General features: G+C 45.5%; 1 protein-coding gene across 6 annotated transcripts in view; it reads left to right on the top strand.

The window, feature by feature from the left end:
• Positions 1-26,298, top strand: part of dock3 (dedicator of cytokinesis 3) — a 1,242,443-nt gene that overhangs the window by 1,172,598 nt on the left and 43,547 nt on the right. For all 6 annotated transcript variants that reach the window (XM_059649508.1, XM_059649506.1, XM_059649505.1 and 3 more), the window contains 4 exons: positions 4,874-5,015; positions 6,197-6,363; positions 8,321-8,407; positions 19,869-20,048. In XM_059649508.1, coding sequence (XP_059505491.1) covers positions 4,874-5,015; positions 6,197-6,363; positions 8,321-8,407; positions 19,869-20,048 — 576 coding nt within the window. The remainder of the gene's footprint in view (positions 1-4,873; positions 5,016-6,196; positions 6,364-8,320; positions 8,408-19,868; positions 20,049-26,298) is intronic.

Raw genomic sequence — 26,298 nt, 5'->3', positions numbered from 1 at the left:
ACAGACCAATGTGACAATCTGGGGAGTTTCGTTCCAGATTCTTCAGGAAATATACAAACTTTACATTCAAAGAAAGGAATAGAAGTGTGACATCCTAGATTGTAGGAACAACCAATCTCAAGCCAGCAATGTTGTTAGACTTTTGGGAGAGTCTCGAGGAATTTTACTCTGTATCTATCTCTGCAGTATCTGTCCTGGGAGTTTTCAGCGGGGACGCTAAAGGAGCCTTTATTTGGTGTCTAACCCTGCGCTGTATCTGCTGGTAGAGTGGTTCATGGGAACATGTAGAGGAAGCTTTACTCTGTATCTAGTCTACTTAGTATGTAATTTGGGTGTGCTCAGAGTTGACACTAGATATCTGAAATGTGTTCAATTCCCTAATAATGATACACACACTCACTTTACTTTTAAAGTGACTCTAAATAGGTTTCTTTGTATATGGTCAATGTTTTCACAAATTATTGTTACCTTAGCAACAAGTTGAAGATATACTGAATAGATATTGATTCTGCAGTAGCCCTGGTATTATATGAGATTTAAAAATCTGATTTTCAAGATTTGCTATCACTCTGAATCCTCACTGTTATAATTCAGTTGTCTTTTTTAGCAGTGGTCCTCAACTTTCTGCTCATTTTTAATTATTCAGCAAGGAAATTTTCTTTCTGCCACACTGTCAGATGTCAAGCCCTTTGGTTTCTGCTGTCGTGTTGGGTGTGTTGTCCCAATCCCTCATTATTTATTGATATTTATCCCTCGGTAATGTCTCTAAAATAGATTATCTGGTCATTATCACAATGTTATATTTGCAATACTCCAGTGTACATATTGGCTACTGTAGTTTCAACAATACTACAGTGGCTGTACTTAACAAATCCATTGTCTGTAGAGTCCTTGTTATGAGTTCTCAAGGTCTTGAGTGGGACCACAGAGATTCAAGATTTTTCCCCACCTATTGGCTCACTACAGCAGTTGCACTTTCCTTTATCTTTGATCTTTAGCACTATATGATTAATATCTGAAATTATTCAGGTAAAGTGATACTGAGTCACACGTGCCAAAGTTCAATCCTCAGTCTACTGGTGATTGTGTTGACCTCAAATAAGTGGCAAGAGGAACACAACAGTTGGCTTCAGCCTCTAATTGTTATTCTTTCTTCATTCACCAACCATACATATCGGTTGATAGGAACAGGAGTAGACCTCAAGTCTGTTCTACCAATTCGGTGATATCATGGCAGATCTGTGGCCCAAATCCCATAATACCTTTGCTTAACAAAAAGTTGTCTATCTCAGATTTAAAATGAAGAACTGATCCTGCATCCACTACCATTTGTGGAAGAGAGTTCAAAACTTCTACCACTGTTTGTGTGTAGAATTGCTTTGTAATATCTCTCCTGAATGGCCTGGCTCTAATTCTCAGACTAAGCCCCCCTAGTTGTAGAATCCACGCCAGTGGAAGTACTTTTTCTTTATCAACCCTGTCTTTTCCTGTTAATATCTTGAAGACTTTGGTTAGATCACACATTACCGATTTAAATTCTAGAGAAAATAGACCTAATTTGTGTAATCTCTCCACATATCAGCTCCTTAACTCCAGGTATCATTCTTGTAAACCTAGATTGTACTCCCTCCAAGGCCAATCTATCCTTCCTAAGGTGTGGTGCCTAGATCTGTTCTCAGTGCTCTAAGTGAGGTCTGACCATGGTTTTTGTATAAGTGGTGCATAACTTCAGCATCCTTGTAGTCCAGTCCTCTAGATATGAAAGCCAGCATTCCATTAGCTGTCTTTATTATTTTCTGCACCTATTCATAACATTTTAAAGATCTGTTCACCTGATGTCCTACGTCTCTTCGGATGTCAGTTGTATTTAACTGCATATCACCTCAAAAATACACTTTAATCAAACCAAGATAGACAATCTCACAGAGATAGCAGGAACTGCAGATGCTGGAGAATCTGAGCTAACAAAGTGTAGAGCTCGATGAACACAGCAGGCCAAGCAGCATCAGAGGAGCAGGAATGCTGATGTTTCAGGCCTAGACCCTTCAGAAAATTTTCTGAAGAAGGGTTTAGGTCAGAAACGTCAGCCTTCCTGCTCCTCTGATGCTGCTTGGTGTGCTGTGTTCGTCCAGCTCTACACCTTGCTATGGACAGTCTCACAATTGCTTTCATTGAAAACAATGCATGTAACATTCCATCGGGAGATAAAGAAAAAGGAGGAGGCCCACGAAGGAAGGAAATTAATTTTGTGGCAGTATTGGAGGAGCTTGATTCGTATGCCTGTATTCATCCCAGTTATAAGCGGCCTTTCTGGTTAAAACTAGTGTTAATCTGAACACCAGCAAACACAAGCAAGAAATCAATCATCAACCATTTCTCCATCTCCTTGTCCTGTGATACTGTGGGCTGATATAAGGAAACTCATTGATATTTTTTAATCATTTGCTAATTCTATTATTGCTTATGAAAAGTGTGAAGCATGCATTTTTAAATTTTTTTTACTATTTGCTACAAAGGTATACACACAGCTTCTTCACAGCAATTGCTTACCACCAAGAAAATGTTAGGTCCATAGCAGAAACAGAACCACTTCAAAATGCTGCAGATTATTAGTGCTTTGGCAATTTATACCCTTCCAGGCAATCTTGTCCTTTGGATCAAATTTCTTGCTTTTAAATATAGTGTGAGGTGGTGATACTTGTCACTCTATTGATGTCATCTACTTAAATATGTAATCACTGACTTTTATAATGTGGCATTTGCTTTGTATTTGGCAGTGCCCATCATCTCTGCGTTTGTGCATTAATAAATTGCTCTCAGGCTGTTGCTGAATATTAGTTTTGTTTATATATAAGATAGCATTGTAGTTCAGAGCCACCAGATGTTCACACCCTGAAACTACAGTGTCATTCAGAGCTATGTATGGAAGAAATACTAACATAACCAAAATGGCAGCTTGTACAATTCATAACTTATAGATTTGTTTTATGTCAACAACAAGAACTGAAGTTTGCAGACAGGAAGTGCACTGTCTAATATTTAACAGACTTCATCATTTATATCTATGTATCTAGATTATTTAGTTGTATTGAGCACAGCAACCCAATGCATTAATTTTTTAGATACCAACAGACTGACTGTGTGTAAGAGATAACAAGGTGTAGAGCTGGATGAACACTGCAGGCCAAGCAACATCAGAGGAGCAGGAAGGCTGACGTTGTGGGCCCAGACCCTTCTTCAGAAATGGGGGAGGGGAAGGGGGTTCTGAAATAAATAGGGAGAGGGGGGAGGCGGATAGAAGATGGATGGAGGAGAAAATAGGTGGAGAGGAGACAGACAGGTCAAAGAGGTGGGGATGGAGCCAGTAAAGATGAGTGTAGGTGGGGAGTTAGGGATGAGATAGGTCAGTCCCGGGTGGACAGGTCAAGGGGCGGGATCAGGTTAGTAGGTAGGAGATGGGGGTGGGGTTTGAGATGGGAGGTGGGGATAGGTGGGAGGAAGGACAGGTTAGGGAGGTGGGGACAAGCTGGGCTGGTTGTTTTGAAGCTTGTGAAGTCCACATTGTTACCATTGGGCTGCAGGGTTACCAAGCGGAATATGAGTTGCTGTTCCTGCAACTTTTGGGTGGCATCATTGTAGCACTGCAGGAGGCCCAGGAGGGACATGTCATCTAAGGAATGGGAGGGGGAGTTGAAATGGTTCGCGACTGGGAGATGCAGTTGTTTAGTGCAAACTGAGCATAGGTGTTCAGCAAAGCGATGCCTAAGCCTCCGCTTGGTTTCCCCGATGTAGAGGAGGCCACAACGGGAACAGCAAATAAAGTATACCACATTAGCAGATATGCAGATATACATCTGCTTGATGTGTAAAGTCTTCTTGGGTCCTGGGATGGAGGTGTAGGGGCAGGTGTAGCACTTCCTGCGGTTGCAGGGGAAAGTGCCGGGTGTGGTGGGGCTGGAGGAGAGTGTAAAGCGGACAAGGGAGTCCTAGAGAGAGTGGCCCCTCTGGAAAGCAGATAAGTTTGGGAGGGAAAATGTCTTTGGTGGTGGGGTCAGATGGCAGAAGTATCAGAGGGTGATGCATTGGATCCGGAGGTTTACAGGGTGATACGTGAGGATGAGGGGTCTCTGTTCTGGTTGCTATTGCAGGGAGAGGGTGTGAGGGATGAGTTGCGGGAAATGTTGCAGACACGTCGAGGGCGTTCTCAACCACTGTTGGGGGGGTTGCGGCCCTTGAAAAACGAGGACATCTGAGATGTGCTGGGAGCAGATGCGGCAGAGGTGAAGGAATTAGAAATTGGGGATAGCATTTTTGCAGGAAGGCGGGTGGGAGGAGGTGTATTCTAGGTAGCTGTGGGAGTCAGTAGGCTTGAAATGGATATCAGTTTCTAGCTGATTGCCAGAGATGGAAAAAGAGAGGTCCAAGAAGGAGACAAAGGTATCAGAGATGTTCCAGGTGAACTTAAGGTTGGGGTGGAAGGTGTTGGTGAAGTGGATGAACTGTTCGAGCTCCTCGTGGGAGCATGAGGCGGCACCGATGTAGTCTTGAATGTAATGGAGGAAGAGGTGGGGCTTAGGGCCAGTGTAGGTACGGAAGAAGGATTGTTCCACGTAACCTACAAAGAGGCAGGCATAGCTTGGGCCTATGCGGGTACCCATGGCCACGCCCTTTGTCTGTAGGAAGTGGGAAGAATTGAAAGAGAAGTTGTTGAGGGTGAGGACAAGTTCGGCTAAGTGGATGAGGGTGTGTGACTTGTTTCCTTTTCTTGTCATTTTAGATGTTCTTTAGACTGTAAGTTCTTTTCATCCTTTTGTGTGATGCTGATTATTTCTACCATCTGAATCTTCCGTTATGTTCTTTCTATTGACATCAGAATAAGGAGTTTGTGTGTCGTGGTCATGATTATGAAAGGCTGGAGGCCTTTCAGCAGAGGATGCTGACTGAATTTCCACAAGCTATTGCCATGCAGCATCTCAATCAGCCAGATGAAACCATCCTGCAGTCTGACGCACAGTGTATCCTTCAATCTTGAGCTGGTTGTGGCTGCGAAGAGGTCATCATCACAACCCGGATGGTCTGAGACTGAACTCAGTTCATTGTTCAGCAACAGTGTAGGGACATTACTGTTGCCCTCAACTACCCTGAGAGAAGAGTAAATAAGTCAGGGTTCCTTGTACTGGCCCCTGCCCAATGTAAGAAGTCAAACTTAGTCGTAATGCCCTGTATGGAAAATGGCCAGACAACACTCACTGACTAGTTAAACACATGAAGCGAGGTCAGTGGTTAAGGTAACCAGGAACTGCAAATGTCCATGGAATCAGGTGCCAGCAAATGGCACCACTTTCAGGAGAGAAAGAGAGAAAATTAGATAAAGCACTGTTCAGTCATATAAATGGAAAGTGCAGGAAATATTCAGTAAGTTTAGTGGCAATTGTGGAGAGAGAAACTTTTCATCAGGACAATCCACTTGATCTGCTGAATATTACCAGCATTTTTCAATTTTTATCTCAGATTTGCAGCACCTGTAATATTTTGTTTTTTTGTAACTGACTATCAATGTTTACCTGAATGAATTTAGGAATGGTGACAGCATAGTAGTAATGTCCCTGATTTGCAATCCAGAAACCCAGGCTGATGTACTGAGGAGAGATAGTAGGAACTGCCGATGCTGGAGTCTGAGATCACAAGGTGTGGAGCTAAAGGAACACAGCAGGCCAGGCAGCATCAGAGGAGCACGAAACCTGACGTTCCGGGTCTTGACCTTGTTAGCTATGATGGTTTGATGACATGGGCTCAAATCCCACAATGGCAAATGGTGAAATTTGAATTTAATAAAAGTCTGGAATAAATAGCTGGTCTAATGGTGACCATGTAACCACTGTTGATTGTTGTGAAAACCCATTTGGATCATTAGTGTCAACGGGGAGAAAACCTTCCATCTTTACCTGGTCTGGCCTCCATGTTACTCCTGACCCACAGCAATGTGGTTGACTCTTAATCAGGGAGGGATAATAAATTCTGGCCTGCTAAGTGACTCCCGCACCTCGTGAACAATTTTTTTTAAAAAACCAATGCTGCCTGTCTGTTAACTAGAGAATTTAGTGATGATCATAATTACCAATTGTAGAACTTGTTCATGAAAGGTCATGAAGAAGAATAGATTTTGCTGTGTTATTTTCTTTGACATTGTGGTTAGATCTGCAAATTTATGCAGTGTGCCCAATTCCAGAGAATGTAGAAGTTCTCCAGATGGAGAGAGTTCCAGACCGTATCAAGAGCTTTTACCGCGTAAACAATATCAGCCGCTTTCGATATGATAGACCCTTTCATAAAGGTTCAAAGGACAAGGAGAATGAGTTCAAGGTGAGTGTAATATGCAACCACTGATCCCATACCCTCTTCCACTCTTCATGAAGAGTGGAAGGAAAAATTGACATAACTGGCTTACTCTATGGTGCAAGAAACTCATATTTGTGGTTTATAATATGCTGCACAAGAAGTAATGATAACATTTATTGATGAAGGCCATCAAATGGAAGTAGTCATCCATAAGATGTGCTACAATAAGTCTTAGCAAAACTGGAGAATATAAAACAGAAATAGAAAATGCGTTCAATCCCAGCAGGTTTCGTAGCATCTCTGCGCAAAGAGGGAAAAAAGACATAAAAGTAAGTAAAAGTTGGAAATGAACACACTGGACCTCCTGGGAGTTGTACTTTAAAGTTAACAAGATGAACCAAGTGTTTTTGAGCTTAAAAGATTTGAAAGGAACAACAAAATCATGGGTAAACTTGAGGAGGTTGAGAAAGGTCTTTTCACTTGGTTGGGGGAATTTTTTAAGGTGAGAAGGGAAAGATTTAAAAGGGACCTGAGGGGCAACATTTTCACACAGAGTAGTTCATTTATGAAATGAACTACCAGAGGAAGTGGTGGATGCAAGTAAGATGACATTTTGACAGGAACATTAATTGGAAAGGTTCAGAGGGATATAAGCCAAATGCAGGCAAGTAGGACTAGATTAGTTTGGGAAACTTGGTCAGCATGGACAAGTTGGACTGAAGGATCAGTTTCTGTACAATAGGACTCTGTTTCATTGTAGAAAGTTTAAAGAAGATTCTTAGGATGAGCCCTGGTATGGAGGGATTGTCTTACAAGCAAAGACTAAACAGGTTGGAACTCTACTCACTAGAGTTTAAAAGAATGGAAAGTGATCTCATTGAAACATATAAAATTCTTAAGTGCTTGACATAGTAAATGCTGAGATGATGTTTCCCCTTGTGGGAGAGTCTTGGACCAGAGGATATTGTCTCAGAATACAGGGACACCAATTCAAGACTGAGGAGGCATTTCCTCTGAGGGGTTTGAGAGTTTTTGGAACTCCTTGCCACAGAGACTTATAAAGGCAGAGTCCTTGTGTGTATTTAAGAGTGAAATGGATAGAATTTTGATCAGAAGAGGAATCAAGGGTTTTGGGGAACGAGCAAAAAAGTGAGCATGAGGAATATTGTATCAGCCCTGATTCTATAGAATGGCAGAGCAGGCTGAAGGGACCGAATGGCCTATACTTGCTCCCATTTCTTATGACCTAATGAAAGAAATGCTGGCGTTAGAGACAGTCCAGAAAAGGTTCACTGATCTCATCCCAAGGTTAGAGGGACTATCTAATGAGGAGAGGTTAAATGGGTTGGGCTTGTACTCACTAGAGCTTTAAAGAAAGAGACACAACCTTGTTGAAACACATAAGATTCTGTGATGGTTTGACACGATAGATTATTTCCTCTTATGAATAGTCTAGGATCAGAGGGCATAATCTCAGAGTAAGGGGTTGTCCATTTAAGACAGGGATGAAGTTTTTTTTTCTTTCATAGGATTGTGAATCTGTAAAATTCTTTACTGCAGAGAACTGTCGAGGCTCAGTAAGTATATTCAATGCTGAGATAGACAGATTTCTGATCATTAATGGAATCGAGGACTATGGGGATAAGGTAGGAAAGTGAATGGAAGATTATTGATCAGCCATCATTTAATTGAATGGCAGAGCAGAGTCACTGAACCAAACAGCCTAATTCTGCTGCCACCATCTTATGGTGTAATACGTTTTGGAGTGGTCTGATCCTATTAGTAGGTTAGGTTAACATTGTCCCCAGAATTTGTAGAAAATATGAAGCACTGCAAATGTGTGTGTGTGTAATGTTCTGTAACCTGTGTGCATGGAGGAGAAAGTTACTGGGGTGATGCAACATGCTGGGCCGCAGTGAATTGGGTACTGGTAAAAGTTTTTATCAGTAATGATTTTGTGTCATCATCTGCCCTACTGTAGAGTCTTTGGATTGAACGTACTACCCTGACCCTTACACACAATTTGCCTGGAATTTCCCGCTGGTTTGAAGTGGAGAAGAGAGAGGTGGTAAGTTCCTATTTCCTCTTTCTATGTTGTTACCCCAGGGAAACAGAAATGATTTTACAATTCCCTGTGTCAAGAGCGGTCTCTCTTCATGAGGCTATTGAATGGCAGAACCCTCTCTGCTTGAAGTAGTTATTTCTATTTTTGGGTCTTTCAAACCCAGCACTGGCAGAAAATGTTTAAAAGGCCCATTGCGCCAGATCCTAATTATTCTAAGAAGAACAGAAGGCAAGATAAAGTAATTTCACAAGGAACCGTGAGATGATGCCAAAGTGGGATTAAAAAGCATAAAATTACAGGGAATACTGAAGGGTTCTGTTACTCTATCAACAATGAGAAGTTGAGGAATTTGTAATTTGAAGTCTAGGAAAGATTGAGGGAATAAGTTAAACCTCACTGAATTGTTGGGATCTTATGGTTTCATAGAACATAGAACAATACAGTGCAGAACCGGCCCTTTGGCCCTCAATGTTGCGCTGACCTGTGAACTAATCTAAGCCCCTCCCCCTACACTATCCCGTCATCAGCCATATGCTTATCCAAGGACTGTTTAAATGCCCCTAATGTGGCTGAGTTAACTACATTGGCAGGCAGGCCGTTCCACGCCCTTACCACTCTCTGAGTAAAGAACCTGCCTCTGACATCTGTCTTAAATCTATCACCCCTCAATTTGTAGCTATGCCCCCTTGTACAAGCTGAAGTCATCATCCTTGGAAAAAGACTCTCACTGTCCACCCTATCTAATCCTCTGATCATCTTGTATGTCTGTATTAAATTCCCTCTTAGCCTCCTTCTCTCCAATGAGAACAGACCCAAGTCCCTCAGCCTTTCTTCATAGGGCCTGCGCTCCAGACCAGGCAACATCCTGGTAAATCTCCTCTGCACCTTTTCCAATGCTTCCACATCCTTCCTGTAATAGGGCGACCAGAACTCCACGCAGCACTCCAAATGAGGCCGCACTAGCGTTTTGTACAGTTGCAGCATGACACCATGGCTCCGGCACTCAATCCCTCTACCAATACAACCTAACACGCCGTAAGCCTTCTTAACAGCACTATCAACCTGGGTGGCAACTTTCAGGGATCTATGTACATGGACACCAAGATCCTTCTACACATCCACACTACCAAGAATCTTTCCATTGACCCAGTATTCTGCCTTCCTATTATTCCTCCCAAAGTGAATCACCTCACATTTATCCATATTAAACTCCATTTGCCACCTTTCAGTCCAATTCTGCAGTTTATCCAAGTCTCCTTGCAACTGCAACATTCTTCCACACTGTCCACCACTCCACCGACTTTAGTGTCAGCTGCAAATTTACTAACCCATCCACCTCTGCCTGCGTCCAAGTCATTTATGAAAGTGACAAACAGCAGTGGTCCCAAAACAGATCTTTGAGGCACACCACTAGTGACCTGACTCCAGGCTGAATATTTTCCATCAATCACCACTCGTTGCCTTCTTACAGAAAGTCAGTTTCTAATCCAAACTGCTAAATCTCCCTCAATCCCGTGCTTCTGTATTTTCTCCAATAGCCTACCATGTGGAACCTTATCAAAGGCTTTACTGAAGTCCATGTACACCACGTCAACTGCCCTTCCCTCATCCACATGCTTGGTCACCTTCTCAAAAAACTCAATGAGGGTTGTGAGACAAAACCTGCCCTTGACGAATCCATGCTGACTATCTCCAATCAAATTGTTGCTTGCTAGATGATTATAAATCCTATCTCTTATAATCCTTTCCAAAACTTTTCCTACAACAGATGTAAGGCTCACAGGTCTATAATTACCTGAGTCATCCCTACTGCCCTTCTTGGACAAGGGCACAACATTTGCAATCCTCCAGTCCTCTGGTTCTAAACCTGTAGACAATGAGGACTCAAAAATCAAGGCCAAAGGCTCCACCACCCCTCCCTAGCTTCCCAGACAATCCTCGGAAAAACCCCATCCAGTCCAGGGGATTTATCTACCTTCACACCTTCTAGAATTGATAACACCTCCTCCTTACTAACCTTAAATCTTTCAATTCTAGTAGCCTGTAACTCAGTCATCTCCTCTACAATATTCTCCTGTTCCTCAGTGAAAACAGATGAGAAATAATCATTTAGCACCTCTCCACTCTCCACTCTCCACAGGGTCCATACACAGCTTCCCACTTCTGTCTTTGACTGGCCCTATTCCTACCCTAGTCATCCTCTTATTCCTCACATACCTATAGAAAGCTTTAGAGTTCGCCTTTATTCTACCTGCTAATGTCTGCTCATGTCCCCTCCTTGCTCTTCTGAACTCTCTCTTTAAATCCTTCTTAGCTAATCTGTAACTCTCCGTCGCCTCAATGAACCATCTCGTCTCATTGTCACATAAGCCTCCCTCTTCCGCTTATCAAGAGATACAATTTCTTTAGTAAACCACAGTTCCCTTACCTTATCGCTTCTTCCCTGCCTGATAGGGACATACCTATCAAGGACACGCAATATCTGTTTCTTAAACCAGCTCCACATTTCGATTGTCCCCATCCCCTGCATTTTGCTAATCTATTCTATGCCTCCTAAGTCTTGCCTAATCGTGTTATAATTGCCCTTCCCCCATCTATAACTCTTGCCCTGTGGCATGTTCCTATCCCTTTCTATCGCTAAAGTAAACATAACCGAATTATGGTCACTCTCTCCAAAGTGCTCACCTACCACTAAATCAAACACCTGGCCTGGTTCATTACCAAGTACCAGATCCAGTGTAGCCTCCCCTCTTGTCAGCCCTTCGACATACTGAGTCAGGAAACCCTCCTGCACCCATTGGACAAAAACTGATCCATCCGACGTACTAGAGTTAGAACATTTCCAGTCAATGTTAGGGAAGTTAAAGTCTCCCATAATGACCACCCTGTTCCTTTCACTCTTTCCCAGAATAGTTTTGCCAATCCTCTCCTCCACATCCCTGGAACTTTGCGGAGGCCTATAAAAAACTCCCAGCAGTGTTACCTCTCCTCTCCTGTTTCTGACCTCAGCCCATACCGCCTCAGTAGACTAGTCCTCATCAAAAGATCTTTCAGCCATCGTTATACTGTCCTTGACTAACAAAGCTACACCTCACCCTCTTTTACCACCTTCCCTGACCATACTGAAAGAGCTAAACCCTGGAACCTGCAACATCCATTCCTAACCCTGCTCTGTCCATGTCTCCAAAATTGCCACAGCATCGAAGTCCCAGGTACCTATCCATGCTGCAAGCTCACCTACCTTATTCCGGATACTCCTGGCGTTAAAGTAGACACACTTCAATCCAGCTTGCTGTCTGCCAGCACACTCCTGTGACAGTGGGGTCCTGTCCATGTCCTCCCTACGCTCATCCTCCTGTGTACTAGAACTACACCTCAGTTTCCCATCCCCCTTCTGAGCTAGTTTAAATCCACCTGAATAGCACCAGCAAATTTCCCACCCAGGATATTAGTGGCCCTTTGGTTCAAGTGGAGACCGTCCTGTTTATAGAGGTCCCACCTTCCCCAGAATGAGCCCAGACTTTGATAAGCTAACTTTACACAGATTGCTCACAAGTTTTTGTAAATGATGATCCATGCAATTTCAATTGATTTTGACCAACAAGACTCTATTAGTTTGCCACATAGTGGATTTGGTTAAAATGAATCACTCTCAAATTAGAAGAGATAACATTGGGTAGAATTTAATGCTTCCCAAGGAGACAAACTAAGAGACAGGGTGTCTGTAAAAATGGGTGAAAGACCAAGTGTGAAAATACTGTCATTTTCCCAAACTCCCATTTCCTTTGGGATGGGAAAATTTGACGACATCTTTCCTGACTAGAAGCCAATAGAGGTCATCAAGTGGCCATTTAAATCAGATAACCCAGAGAAGTGCATGATCTGTACTTTTCCTTCCCTGAGACTTGTTTATGTGGAGGAATGTCCTCCTGAACCTGCATCCCAGATCTACTGTGGCTCGTTGGAAACATGCTGCCTGGAGTGTATTGATACCAAAAGCCTATGTAAAGTTAGCTTATCAAAGTCTGGGTAATGGTGATGCACCTCAGCTGGCCATGACATCTCTAGGGTATATGCAGGAGAACTTTTAACATTGTTTACATAAATGATTCTGCTAGAAATATGCACCTTACAAACACCAAATAAGGTCATGAGCAAGTCACCTAAAATATTCCGCCCCCATCAAATGTCTTTAAAGAAGGGTTACAAAGTTTCAGTCTGTATTGACTTGGTTGATCACAATCACTACAGTGGGGTGAGTTTGGCCAAGGACATCAGAATGGATTCACTTGGTCATTCAGTTTTGTATGCCACAGAACATGGACAGAATTTTATGATTTCACTGGAGGTGAGCCTGGGAGAAGGAACAGCATTCAGTTAGGTGGAGTGCTACCACGTCTGAATCCTGATGCCTTGTAGCCTGCACCAGAATTCATTTTTGTGCAGGAAGGCCCCTGGCCAATCTTCTCGCTCCACCACCAATTGAAGTCTCTATGTGGTGAATCACAGACTATTTAAAGATCTTATCTAACTACTATTGAGACTAATGCATTTCCAGGTTGGCCAGTTGCCATGTAACCTGCGCATGATGCCAAATTGTATAGGACCCTCATCACCTTGGTGGTGGAGGGGTGGGCAATGGCAGGTCTCTTCATCAAAAACAATCATTGTCTGATTGGGATAGCTGACACGGGTGGGGGGGTTGATGGTTGATAGTTGCCAACCCTCTGACCCCTCTCCCATGACCCCCACTGCACAACATTTAATTCAGTTGTGGTGTGGTCCCTTCATGATTCCAGAACCTGGGGATTGGCCTTCCAGCAGTAGCCACCTCAGTGATGCTGTTGAGTAGAATGGCAGCCACACAAAGATTGACCAGCAGCTCTCTCTAGACAGGACATCTGCCCAGAGTCTTGAGAAGCGTAGGAAGGCCCGTCTCTGCCTGACTGGCATATGGTTTGGCAGATCTTCCTCAAATGAGACAGCATGAGTCTCTTGCCTGCTCTCCAAACAGAAGAAACTCCCAGTGCTACAATTTGGCATCCCTTGTAGTGACAGTATTTCTGCTCAATGTTGTCAAGTGATAAGGTGCAAATAAGGGAGGGCATTTGATCCATCTTTATCTTATAGAGCATTTACTATTTGTACTAGCTCATCTCTGTTCACTCAATTCCTAAATAGTTTCATGATTTTGGCTTCAGCCACCCCAACAAAAGCCCATGTGTTTATCATACCTAGAATCATGGAATCCCTATGGCGCTGAAAGAGGCCATTCGGCCCACTGAGTCTGCGAAGACTATCCCACCCAGGCCTAGCACCCTACCCGATCCCTATACCCCCGCATTTTCCATGGCTAATCCATCTAGTTTACACATCCCTGGAGACATAGGGCTATTTAGCACAGCCATTTCACCTAAACTGCACATCTCTGAACTGTGGGAGGAAATTGGAGCACCCAGTGGAAACCCACAAAGAGACCGGTGAACATGCAAGATCCACACAGACAGTTACCCAAGGCTGGAATCAAACCTAGCTCCTTGCCACTTTGAGCTAGCAGTGCTAATCACTCTGCTCTCCTAATATGAAATAACTCCTCAAATGAAGAGCAACTATTCTTGAATTTGAATTTCACAGTTTGAACCTCTTGTATTCCAGTGTCGTTGTATGATCCAATGTAGTGCTAATATAGTTTCTACATAACGTCATTGTCTTGCAGATCTAAATCTGGCCACTTCTTAGTCACGTTTCTTCCTGAATTTCACCACAGCATTCTACTGGCTTAATGAATGAAGCCACCTTCCACTATAGTATTAAAACAAGACATTCCCAAGTTGGACTCCCAATCTATGTTGATCTTTACTGACTGCTGCTTTGGAGCCCTGTAACTGAAAGCTCTGTACTTTTCAGGGCGTACCTGGATTTTAGTAAAGCCTTTGACAAGGGTCGGCATGGTAGACTTATTAGTAAAGTTACATCACGTGGGACTTGGAGAGCTTGCCAAGTGGATACAAAATTAGCTTGATGGTAGGAGACAGAGGATGGTAATGGAGGGTTGTTTCTCAGACTGGAGGCCTGTGACCAACGGTGTTCCACAGGAATCGGTGCTTAGTCCACTTTTGTTTATCATTAATGTGACTAATTTGGATGAGGATATAATTGACAGTATAGTATTCAGTGAAAAAGGTTATCTAAGGTTACAAAGGGTCTTGATCAATTTGGCCAATAGGACAAGGAGTGGCAAATGGAGTTCAATTTGGGTAAATGCAAGATGTTGCATTTACATTTGCATTTACATAAGACAAACAAGGGCAGGACTTATACAATTAATTCTCTGGTCGTGATAAGACAAACAAGGGCAGGACTTACACAATTAATTCTCTGGTCCTGGGAAGTGTGGTTGAACAGAGATCTAAGTGTTCAGGTACATATTTCTTTGAAAGTCGTGTCACAGATAGAGACAATAGTAAAGAAAGCATCTAGCACACTTGCCTTCAATGCTCAGACCATTGAACATAGGAGCTGGGACGTCATTTTGCAGTTGCACAGGATTTTGGTGAGGCCACATTTGGAGTACTGTGTACAGTTCTGGTCACTCTGCTATGGGAGGGATATTATTAAATTGGAGTGGGTGTAGAATAGATTGACAAGGAAGTTACTGAGACTGGAGGTTTTGAGTTATCAGGAGAGGCTGAATGAGTTGGGATTTTTTCACTGCAGTAGAGGAGGTGAGAGATGAAGTTATAATGGTTTATAAAATCGTGAGGAGCATTAATGAGGTGAATAGCAAAGATCTAGGATAGGGAAATACAAAACTAGACTGCACAGACTGAACACCCAGTTTTACTCAGCTTTACTGGACACCAAAAATCGTAAGTACAACAAACTCACTGGCCCCTGCCACCCACAAGAGGATTCCTGCACCTCCCAAATCCCGAGCCTGTCCCTGTCCCTGCCCCTCTCCCACTATGCACCCGCCACCATTGACCATGAGGACACGGCTGGAGACCCCACCGATGACGTCACATCCGCCTCCGCCGGCCACACCACTTCCGGGACCGCTGCTGCAGTCACCGCCTCCAATTCCAGTTACAACACCTCACACACCACCCTCACCGCAGCTGTTGCTGCCCACCCCGCTCCTCCAACCGCCGACGGAACCCCGCCCACGGCCGACGCCGACAGAACCCCACCCACGGCCGACAACCTCATCGCTCCGCCCACAACCTCCACAGCCAGCAACCCCGGAGAAGACAGCCATACTGAACCCTGCCGCATCTTCACCATCCCCCCAGACCTTCCACTGACTGAGGACGAACGGTCAGTCCTTAGCAAGGGGCTCACCTTTGTCCCCCTACAACCACACATCAACAAATACCAGTCACGGTTGGACAAAGAACAGTTTTTCCGCCACCTTCGCCTCCACGCCTGCTTCTTCAACCGGGTAACTAACCATCCCTCCACTGACCCCTTCACCCGCTTCCAACACAAGTCCTCCTCCTGAACACCACCCCCAGGCCTCCTACCTTCCCTTGACCTCTTCATCTCTAACTGCAGTCAAGACATTAACCGCCTCAACCTCTCCACCCCTCTCACCCACTCCAACCTCTCCCCTGCAGAACGGGCAGCCGTCCGCTCCAACCCCAACCTTACCATCAAACCCGCAGACAAGGGCGGCGCAGTGGTAGTATGGCGCACTGACCTCTACATCGCCGAGGCCAAACGCCAACTCTCCAACACCACCTCCTACCGCCCCCTCGATCATGACCCCACACCCGAGCATCAAACCACCATCTCCAACACCATTCATGACCTCATCACCTCAGGGGACCTGCCACCCACAGCCTCCAACCTCATTGTTCCCTAACCCCGCACAGCCCGTTTCTATCTCCTTCCCAAAATCCACAAACCTGCCTGCCCTGGTCGACCCATTGTCTCAGCCTGTTCCTGCCCCGCCGAACTCATCTCCATCTATCTGGACTCTATTTTCTCCACTTTGGTCCAGGAACTCCCTACCTACGTCCGTGACACCACCCACGCCCTCCACCTCCTCCAGGACTTCAAATTCCCTGGCCCCCAACACCTCATTTTGACCATGGACGTCCAGTCCCTATACACCTGTATTCCGCATGCAGATGGCCTCAAGGCCCTCCGCTTCTTCCTGTCCCACAGGCCCGACCAGTCCCCCTCCACCGACACCCTCATCTGTCAGCCGAACTCGTCCTCACCCTCAACAACTTCTCTTTCGATTCCTCCCACTTCCTACAGACTAAGGGGGTGGCCATGGGCACCCGCATAGGCCCCAGCTATGCCTGCCTCTTTGTAGGTTACGTGGAACAGTCCCTCTTCCACACCTACACAGGCCCCAAACCCCACCTCTTCCTCTGTTACATTGATGACTGTAACGGCGCCGCCTCTTGCTCCCCAGAGGAGCTCGAACAGTTCATCCACTTCACTAACACCTTCCACCCCAACCTTCAGTTCACCTGGGCCATCTCCAGCACATCCCTCACCTTCCTGGACCTCTCAGTCTCCATCTCAGGCAACCAGCTTGTAACTGATGTCCATTTCAAGCCCACCGACTCCCACAGCTACCTAGAATACACCTCCTCCCACCGACCCTCCTGCAAAAATTCCATCCCCTATTCCCAATTCCTCCGCCTCCACCGCATCTGCTCCCAGGATGAGGCATTCCACTCCCGCACGTCCCAGATGTCCAAGTTCTTCAAGGACCGCAACTTCTCCCCGCAGTGGTCGAGAACGCCCTTGACCGCGTCTCCCGCAACACATCCCTCACACCTCACCCCCGCCACAACCGCCCAAAGAGGATCCCCCTCATTATCACACACCACCCCACCAAACTCTGGATATAACGCATCATCCTCCGACACTTCCGCCATCTACAATCCAACCCCACCACCCAAGACATTTTTCCATCCCCACCCATGTCTGCTTTCTGGAGAGACCACTCTCTCCATGACTCCCTTGTTCGCTCCACACTGCCCTCCAACCCCACCACACCCGGCACCTTCCCCTGCAACTGCAGGAAATGCTACACTTGCCCCCACACCTCCTCCCTCACCCCTATCCCAGGCCCCAAGATGACTTTCCATATTAAGCAGAGGTTCACCTGCACATCTGCCAATGTGGTATACTGCATCCACTGTACCCAGTGTGGCTACCTCTACACTGGGGAAACCAAGCGGAGGCTTGGGGACCAGTGATAATGGGAACTGCAGATGCTGGAGAAACCAACATAATGAAATGTGAGGCTGGATGAACACAGCAGGCCCAGCAGCATCTCAGGAGCACAAAAGCTGACGTTTCGGGCCTAGACCCTTCTTCAGAGAGGTGAATGGGGTGAGCGTTCTGAAATAAATAGGGAGAGAGGGGGAGGCGGACCGAAGATGGAGAGGAGAGTATAGGTGAGGAGGTAGGGAGGGGATAGGTCAGTCCAGGGAAGACGGACAGGTCAAGGAGGTGGGATGAGGTTAGTAGGTTAGTAGGTTCCCCTGCAACCGCAGGAAATGCTACACTTGCCCCCACACCTCCTCCCTCACCTCTATCCCAGGCCCCAAGATGACTTTCCACATTAGGCAGAGGTTCACCTGCACATCTGCCAATATGGTATACTGCATCCACTGTACCCGGTGTGGCTTCCTCTACATTGGGGAAACCAAGCGGAGGCTTGGGGACCGCTTTGCAGAACACCTCCGCTCGGTTCACAATAAACAACTGCACCTCCTAGTCGCAAACCATTTCCACTCCCCCTCCCATTCCTCAGATGACATGTCCATCATGGGCCTCCTGCAGTGCCGCAATGATGCCACCCAAAGGTTGCAGGAACAGCAACTCATATTCCGCTTGGGAACCCTGCAGCCCAATGGTATCAATGTGGACTTCACCAACTTCAAAATCTCCCCTTCCCCCACCGCATCCCAAAACCAGCCCAGCTCGTACCCGCCTCCCTAACCTGTCCTTCCTCCCACCTATCGCCTCGTCCCATCTCAAGCCCCACCCCCATCTACCCACCAGCCCCATCCCACCTCCTTGACCTGTCCGTCTTCCCTGGACTGACCTCTCCCCACCTATCCTCTCCTCTCCACCTATCTTCTTTTCTCTCCATCTTTGGTCCGCCTCCCCCTCTCTCCCTATTTATTCCAAAACCCTCACCCCATCCCCCTCTCTGATGAAGGGTCTAGGCCCGAAACGTCAGCTTTTGTGCTCCTGAGATGCTGCTGGGCCTGCTGCGTTCATCCAGCCTCACATTTTATTATCTTGCATAATTTTAAGATGAGAGGAGGAAAAAATGTCAAAGGGACCTGAGACACAACCTTTTTACATGCACTATAGTTTGTACATGGAATGAGCTGCCAGAGGAAGTGGTAAATGCAGATCCAGTTAGTGCATTTAAAAGACATTTTGACGGGTACATGAATAGGAAAAGCTTAGATGGGTATGGGCCAAATTCGAGCCAACAGGATTAGTTTAGTTGTAGAAACTTGGTCAGCTAGGACAAGTTGGACCAACAGTTCTGATCTCATGCTGTAAGACTCTGACTCTATATCCAATCCTAGAGGCCATCCAGTGATTGGAGCCATCGAGCTTTGAATTTTTCAATATAGGAATAATAGGACTAAGAAGCAGGAGTAGCTCATTTGACCCTCAAACCTACTGTGGCATTCGATAGGGTCATAACTAATCTGATCGTGATCTCAACACCAACTTCCTATCTATCTTTGACTCCCTTGTCTGTTTAAATCTAACTAAAGACCCTGCCTTCACTGCTTACTGAGAAAGAGAATTCCACGCACTGAAAGAACTCAGAGAAAAAAAGGTTCTTTTATTCTTTATCTGAGAAAGGGAGATATTATTCTCTGAACTCAGTCATCTAGTTCTGGCCTGTCCCACAAGAGACAACATATTATGTGTTTTCACCCTAATCAAGTCCCCTCAGGACTTTATATATTTCAGTAAGATACCTCATATTCTTATGAACTGCAATGCATAAGAGGCCCAACCAACTCAACCTTTTTTCAATAAGTCCCTCATCCAGGAATGAACTGGGTGAATCATCTCTAAACCAATTCTAATGCATTTGTATCTTCTTACAAATAAGATCAAAATCGTACATAGCACTCCAGGTATGGGCCCACCGAGACCCCGTACAACATGATAGGATATGACTCAGGATTGTTCAATCCTGCAAGGTCACCCTTCTCCCTCTTTCTATAACCTTTTCCAGGCTAACAATTCTGAGATATCTGCACATGCCTAATTCCCAGCTTTTGTGCATTCCTGCGCCTTTAGCTTGCTAGACTACAAGCTCTGGAAAACAGTCCCTAAACTTTTCACTTGCTTCAGTTTCTTTCACAGTGCTTCATAAAGCATCTTGGGACATTCTACCTTGTTAAAATGCCTATATTAATGCAAGTTGTTGCTATATTTTATGATTGATTTTTAACAGTTGGAAGTGAGCCCCTTAGAAAATGCTATCTATGTTGTGGAAAACAAAAACCAGGAGCTGCGGACTCTCATCGGTCAATACCAGCACAAGCAGCTGCATGCCAACATTAATCTTCTCAGCATGTGTCTTAATGGAGTGATAGATGCTGCTGTCAATGGAGGAATAGCCAGATACCAAGAGGTAAGGGTCATTTGGAGCAGGCCTGAAATTGCAGTTAGATACAGTGAAGCAGAACCAAAGTAGAAATGGAAAGTACTAGATGTTCAGACATGAGAATTATGAGAAACAGTGAGATAGCATTTACAGCCCAAATTAAGCATTAATATCTTTACTAGGTTTGGTAGGAATATCAGTTAACAACATATCCATTAGCAATACACCTGCTAATAAATATACCCATTGGTAACAAACATATTATCAGGAGTTATACAAACAATCACAGAGAATAGACAACCACTTGCCAAATGTAGCCTTCAGCAACTGATTGAATTGCTCATAAAAAGACGAGATCACCTTTTGAAACAACTTTTATGGCTTTCTTTTCAAGGTGAGTAGCATTTTTCATTGGCAACTTCATATTATCAAAATCCACCTCCAGTCCATCGTATGCCAGTTGTCCAATGAGGCAAATATTTCTTTGTTTCTATGATATTAGAGACTGCCTCAATGTTGTACATCTGTTTTAAATTTTTTCTATGGCACAGATGACTTTCAGATTATTATCAAGATACACAACAAGTGCAATCTCCTGTCTTGATCACAAATACTTCAGAATTACAAGATTAACAATTTCAGCTCTGCAAATTACAGAAAAGTCCCACCTGTCCTGGAAACTTTTCATCATGTGTTTGATTAGATTGACTAGAATAACTGTAAATGTTGCTTGGGGAATTAAAGATCATGTTTATCTGATTTAACATATGAAAAACATGTATTCTTGTCAATTTAGTGTCTTGGCATTTCAAACAAAGAGTAACTGTGACACCATCATTCAACATCAGTTTGCACCACTGTCTGCAGCCTTCAAACATTTAAATTAACTAACAGGCATTTTGTTTCATGATGTAGATGAAGTTTCAAAGTTCTAATTTGACACCAAAACGAAACAAAACTTTGAAGAATGCCTGTGTGATTTCAATCCAATTTTACAACATTTATTTGACTTGAATGTGTCATTTCCTATTATAGGAAAGAGTCTTTATCAGCAATGAAAATAGACTATAGCTTTCAACACATTAGTTTAGTGAAAAATTCGTAATTTATGAAGGTGGGGTTGGCCAGTTTCTGTACACGTGTCTGTAGCAAACAGCATTGTGTATTTAATTTGAACTTTAGACACTCCTCTGGGTTATTCTCTCAAATCTCAAAGGGCTGAATCTTATAGGAATCTAAGTGCTATGGGCTATGCTGCAGTTTGTGACAGAATCAGATGAGAAGTCTAACATGATGCCAGAAGCACCTTATTCCGTCATGCATGCTCTTTGATGAGGTAAGTATCTCATTAGACAGTGGCAAGTTGCCAATTAAGGGGGATTATAGCTTGTTAAAAACCTTTTGATTAGGGAAAATATCATGGCAGTACTTAGACAGCATATGCCTGAGGGATCGGCCAGTGAGGCTCAATGGGTGGAATTGAAAAATAAGAGGAAGGTGATCACTTGAAGAGATTGTACTATAAGCCCCCCAATAGGCAATGGGAAATTGAGGAACAGATATGTAGGAAGATCACAGATAGCTATAAGAATAATAGGGTTGTAATAGTAGAGGGATTTTAACTTACCAAACATTGACTGGGACTGCCATTGTGTTATGGCTTGGATGGGGAAGAATTTGTCAGGTGTGCTCAGGAAAAATTTCTAAATCAATTTGTAGATGGCAAGACTAGACAAGGAGCAAAATGTGATCTCCTCTTGGGAAATAAGGCAGGGCAAGTAACTGATGTGTTTGTCAGGGAGCACTTTGGAGCAATGGCCTTAATTCTATTAGTTTTAAAATAGTTAGGGAAAGGGATATGTCTGGGCAACAAGCTAAAGTTCTAAATTGGGGTAAGGCCAATTTTGATGGTATTAGACAGGAACTTTCAAAAGTTGGTTGAGGATGCTGTTCACAACTAAAGAGACATCTGACAAGTGAGAAACTTTCAAACACAAGATTAAAAAGAGTTCAGGGCCAGGAGTTGTTAATGTGAAGGGCGAGATTGGGCAGGAATAGGAACATTGGATGACTGGTGATATCAAGGCTCTGGTCAAGAGAAAGGAAGCATATGTCAGGTAGAGGCAGCTGAGATCAAGTGAATCCCTTGAGGAGTAGAGTGGACTGTACGAAAGGCTGTGAGATAGCTTTGGCAGATAAGGTAAAGGAGAATCCAAAAAGATTCTACAAATATATTAAGGCAAAACAGAATGTAGGGAGAGAATAGGGACCCTTAATGATCAAGGAGATTGTCTATGTGTGAAGCCACAGGAGATGGGTGAGATCCTAAGCGAATATTTCTCATCAGTATTTACCATAGAGAAAGATATAGAAACTAGGGAACTCAGGGAAGTAATTAGTGATGTCTGAAAAGAGTTCACAGTACAGAAGAGGAGGTGCTGGACGTCTTAAAATGCATAAAAGTAGAATAAATCCCCAGGACCTAATCAGGTTTATCCCAAAACCTTGTGGGAAGCTAGGGAAGAAATTGCAGGGGCCCCAGCAGAGGTATTTGTCTCATCAACAGCTGGAAGACTGGAGGGTGGCTGATGATGTGCCATTATTTAAGAAAGGTGATCCTAATGTCAGTGATAGGTAAATTGTTGGAGGGGATTCTGAGACACAGGTCCTACAGACATTTGGATAGGCAAAGACTGCTTAGAAATAGAGATAGTAGGAACTGCCGATGCTGGAGAATATGAGATAACAAGGTGTGGAGCTGAATGAACACAGCAGGCCAAGCAGCATCAGAAGAGCAGGAAAGCTGACATTTCAGGTCTAGACCCCTCTTCAGAAATGGGGGAGGGGAAGGGGATTCTGAAATAAATAGGGAGAGGGGGGAGGCGGTTAGAAGATGGATAAAGGAGTAGATGGGTGGAGAGTAGACCGATAGGTCAAAAGAGGCATGGGTGCAGCCAGTAAAGCGAGTGTAGGTGGACACTTAGGGAGGGGATAGGTCAGTCCAGGGAGGATGGACAGGTCAAGGAGGCGGGATGGGGCTGGTGGGTAGATGGGGGTGGGGCTTGAAATGGGACGAGGCGATAGGTGGGAGGAAGGACAGGTTAGGGAGGCGGGTATGAGCTGGGCTGGTTTTGGGATGCGGTTGGGGGAGGGGAAATTTTGAAGCTTGTGAAGTCCACTTTGATACCACTGGCCTGCAGGGCAACTTTCGGGTGGCGTTGTTGTGGCACTGCAGGAGGCCCAGGGTGGACATGTCATCCAAAGAGTGGGAGGGGGAGTTGAAATGGTTTGCGACTGGGAGGTCCTTTGTCGCAAACTCTGAGTGTAGGAGTTCCACAAAGCGGTCCCTAAACCTCCGCTTGGTTACCCTGATGTAGAAGAGGCCACATCGGGAATTGTGGATGCAGTCTACCACATTGGCAGATGTGCAGATGAACATCTGTTTGATGTGAAAGATCTTCTTGGCGCCTGGGATGGTGGTGAGGGGGCAGGTGTAGCACTTCCTGCGGTTGCAGGGAAAAGTGCCAGGGGTGATGGGGCTGGTGGGGAGTGTGGAGCGGACAAGGGAATCATGGAGAGAGTGATCTCTCCCGAAAGCAGGTAAGGATTGGGAGGGAAAAACGTCTTTGGTAATGTGGTCAGTTTGCAGATGGTGGAAGTGCCGGAGGATAATGCATTGGATCCATAGGTTGGTGGGGTGATGCATGAGGATGAGGGGGATTCTGTTTTGGTTGTTTTTGCGGGGAGGGGTTGTGAAGGATGAGTTGCAGGAAATGTGAGACACACAGTTAAGGGCGTTTTCGAAAACTATGAGGGGGATGTTGCAGTCCTTGAAAAACAAGAACTTTTGGGATGTCCAGGAGTGCAATGCCTTATCTCGGGAGCAGATGTGGAGAAGGCAAAGGAAACCATCGGGGAAACCAAGCGGAGGCTTCAGGACCGCTTTGTGGAACACCTACACTCAGTTCACAACAAACGACTGCACCTCCCAGTCGCAAACCATTTCAACTCCTTCCCACTCCTCGGACAGCATGTCCACCCTGGGCCTCCCGCAATGCCACAATGATGCCACCTGAAGGTTGCAGGAACAGCACCTTTTATTTCATTTGGGAACCCTGCAGCCCAATGGTATCACTGTGGACTTCACAAGCTTCAAAATCTTCCCTCCCCCAACTGCATCCCAAAACCAGCCCAGATCATACCCGCCTCCCTCAACTGTCCTTCTTCCTACCTATCACCTCGTCTCACCTCAAGCCTCACCCCCATCCACCTACAACCTTCCCTGGCTGAAGCTGAGCAGGTGCCTGGTCTTCACCAGTCCTCCAATTCTCAGCAACCTAGGGCATTAATTCCTCAGCCAGCTTTGGAGCTTTTGCTGTGAGGTGCTCTCTAGATTGCACTCCCACACTTTCCAAGGCTGTCAAAAATCATTCAGTTTTGAATCACCTAGTCTCAAGCTGAAAATGAACTTTTTTTTAAAACAGCTCACTAAGTACATTAAAGAGTAACTGTTGCCCATTCACTGTTTAAGCGCCCCAAAAAGGATAATAGATAGCCTATGGTCATTCTTACTGCTTTTTGAACACCGTAGTACCTGCAAGAGATGAAAGGGAGCAGGGAGCTCTATGTTGTAATGGGAACTGCAGATGCTGGAGAATCCAAGATAATAAAATGTGAGGCTGGATGAACACAGCAGGCCCAGCAGCATCTCAGGAGCACAAAAGCTGACGTTTCGGGCCGAGATCCTTCATCAGAGAGGGGGATGGGATGAGGGTTCTGGGATAACCCTCTGGGATTATTCCAGAACCCTCACCCCATCCCCCTCTCTGATGAAGGGTCTAGGCCCAAAACATCAGCTTTTGTGCTCCTGAGATGCTGCTGGGCGTGCTGTGTTCATCCAGCCTCACATTTTATTATCTTGGATTCTCCAGCATCTGCAGTTCCCATTATCACTGATACAATTTTAACCTCACTGCGAAGCCTCTTCCAGGGATGCCTAACCTGAAGAAGTTACCCTCCAGACCAACCACCCTCCTGCAAAAATTCCATCCCCTATTCCCAATTCCTCCACCTCCGCCGCATCTGCTCCCACGATGAGGCATTCCACTCCCACACATCCCAGATGTCCAAGTTCTTCAAGGACTGCAACTTTGTCCCGACAGTGGTCGAGAACGCCCTTGACCACGTCTCCCGCATTTCCCGCAACACATCCCTCACACTCCGCCCCCACCACAACCGCCCAAAGAGGATCCCCCTCATTCTCACACACCACCCCACCAACCACCGGATACAACGCATCATCCTCCGACACTTCCGCCATCTACAATCCGACCCCACCACCCAAGACATTTTTCCATCCCCACCCTTGTCTGCCTTCCGGAGAGACCACTCTCTCCGTGACTCCCTTGTTTGCTCCACACTGCCCTCCAACCCCACCACACCCGGCACCTTCCCCTGCAACCGCAGGAAACTTGCCCCCACACCTCCTCCCTCACCCCTATCCCAGGCCCCAAGATGACTTTCCATATTAAGCAGAGGTTCACCTGCACATCTGCCAATGTGGTATACTGTATCCATTGTACCCGGTGTGGCTTTCTCTACATTGGGGAAACCAAGCGGAGGCTTGGGGACCGCTTTGCAGAACACCTCCACTCAGTTTGCAATAAACAACTGCACCTCCCAGTCGCAAACCATTTCCACTCCCTCTCCCATTCTTTAGATGACATGTCCATCATGGGCCTCCTGCAGTGCCACAATGATGCCACCCGAAGGTTGCAGGAACAGCAACTCATATTCTGCTTGGGAACCCTGCAGCCCAATGGTATCAATGTGGACTTCACCAGCTTCAAAATCTCCCCTTCCCCCACCGCATCCCAAAACCAGCCCAGTTCGTCCCCTCCCCCCACTGCACCACACAACCAGCCCAGCTCTTCCCCTCCACCCACTGCATCCCAAAACCAATCCAGCCTGTCTCTGCCTCCCTAACCTGTTCTTCCTCTCACCCATCCCTTCCTCCCACCCCAAGCCGCACCTCCATCTCCTACCTACTAACCTCATCCCACCTCCTTGACCTGTCCATCTTCCCTGGACTGACCTATCCCCTCCCTACCTCCCCACCTATACTCTCCACCTATCTTCTTTACTCTCCATCTTCGGTCTGCCTCCCCCTCTCTCCCTATTTATTCCAGAACCCTCACCCCCATCCCCCTCTCTGATGAAGGGTCTAGGCCCGAAACGTCAGCTTTTGTGCTCCTGAGATGCTGCTGGGCCTGCTGTG

The sequence above is a fragment of the Stegostoma tigrinum genome, chromosome 11 (genome assembly GCF_030684315.1).
Source record: "Stegostoma tigrinum isolate sSteTig4 chromosome 11, sSteTig4.hap1, whole genome shotgun sequence".
NCBI classification, from domain to species: domain Eukaryota; kingdom Metazoa; phylum Chordata; class Chondrichthyes; order Orectolobiformes; family Stegostomatidae; genus Stegostoma; species Stegostoma tigrinum.
Note: the sequence above shows the minus strand (reverse complement) of the source record. Positions and strands in the feature narration are given on the sequence as shown.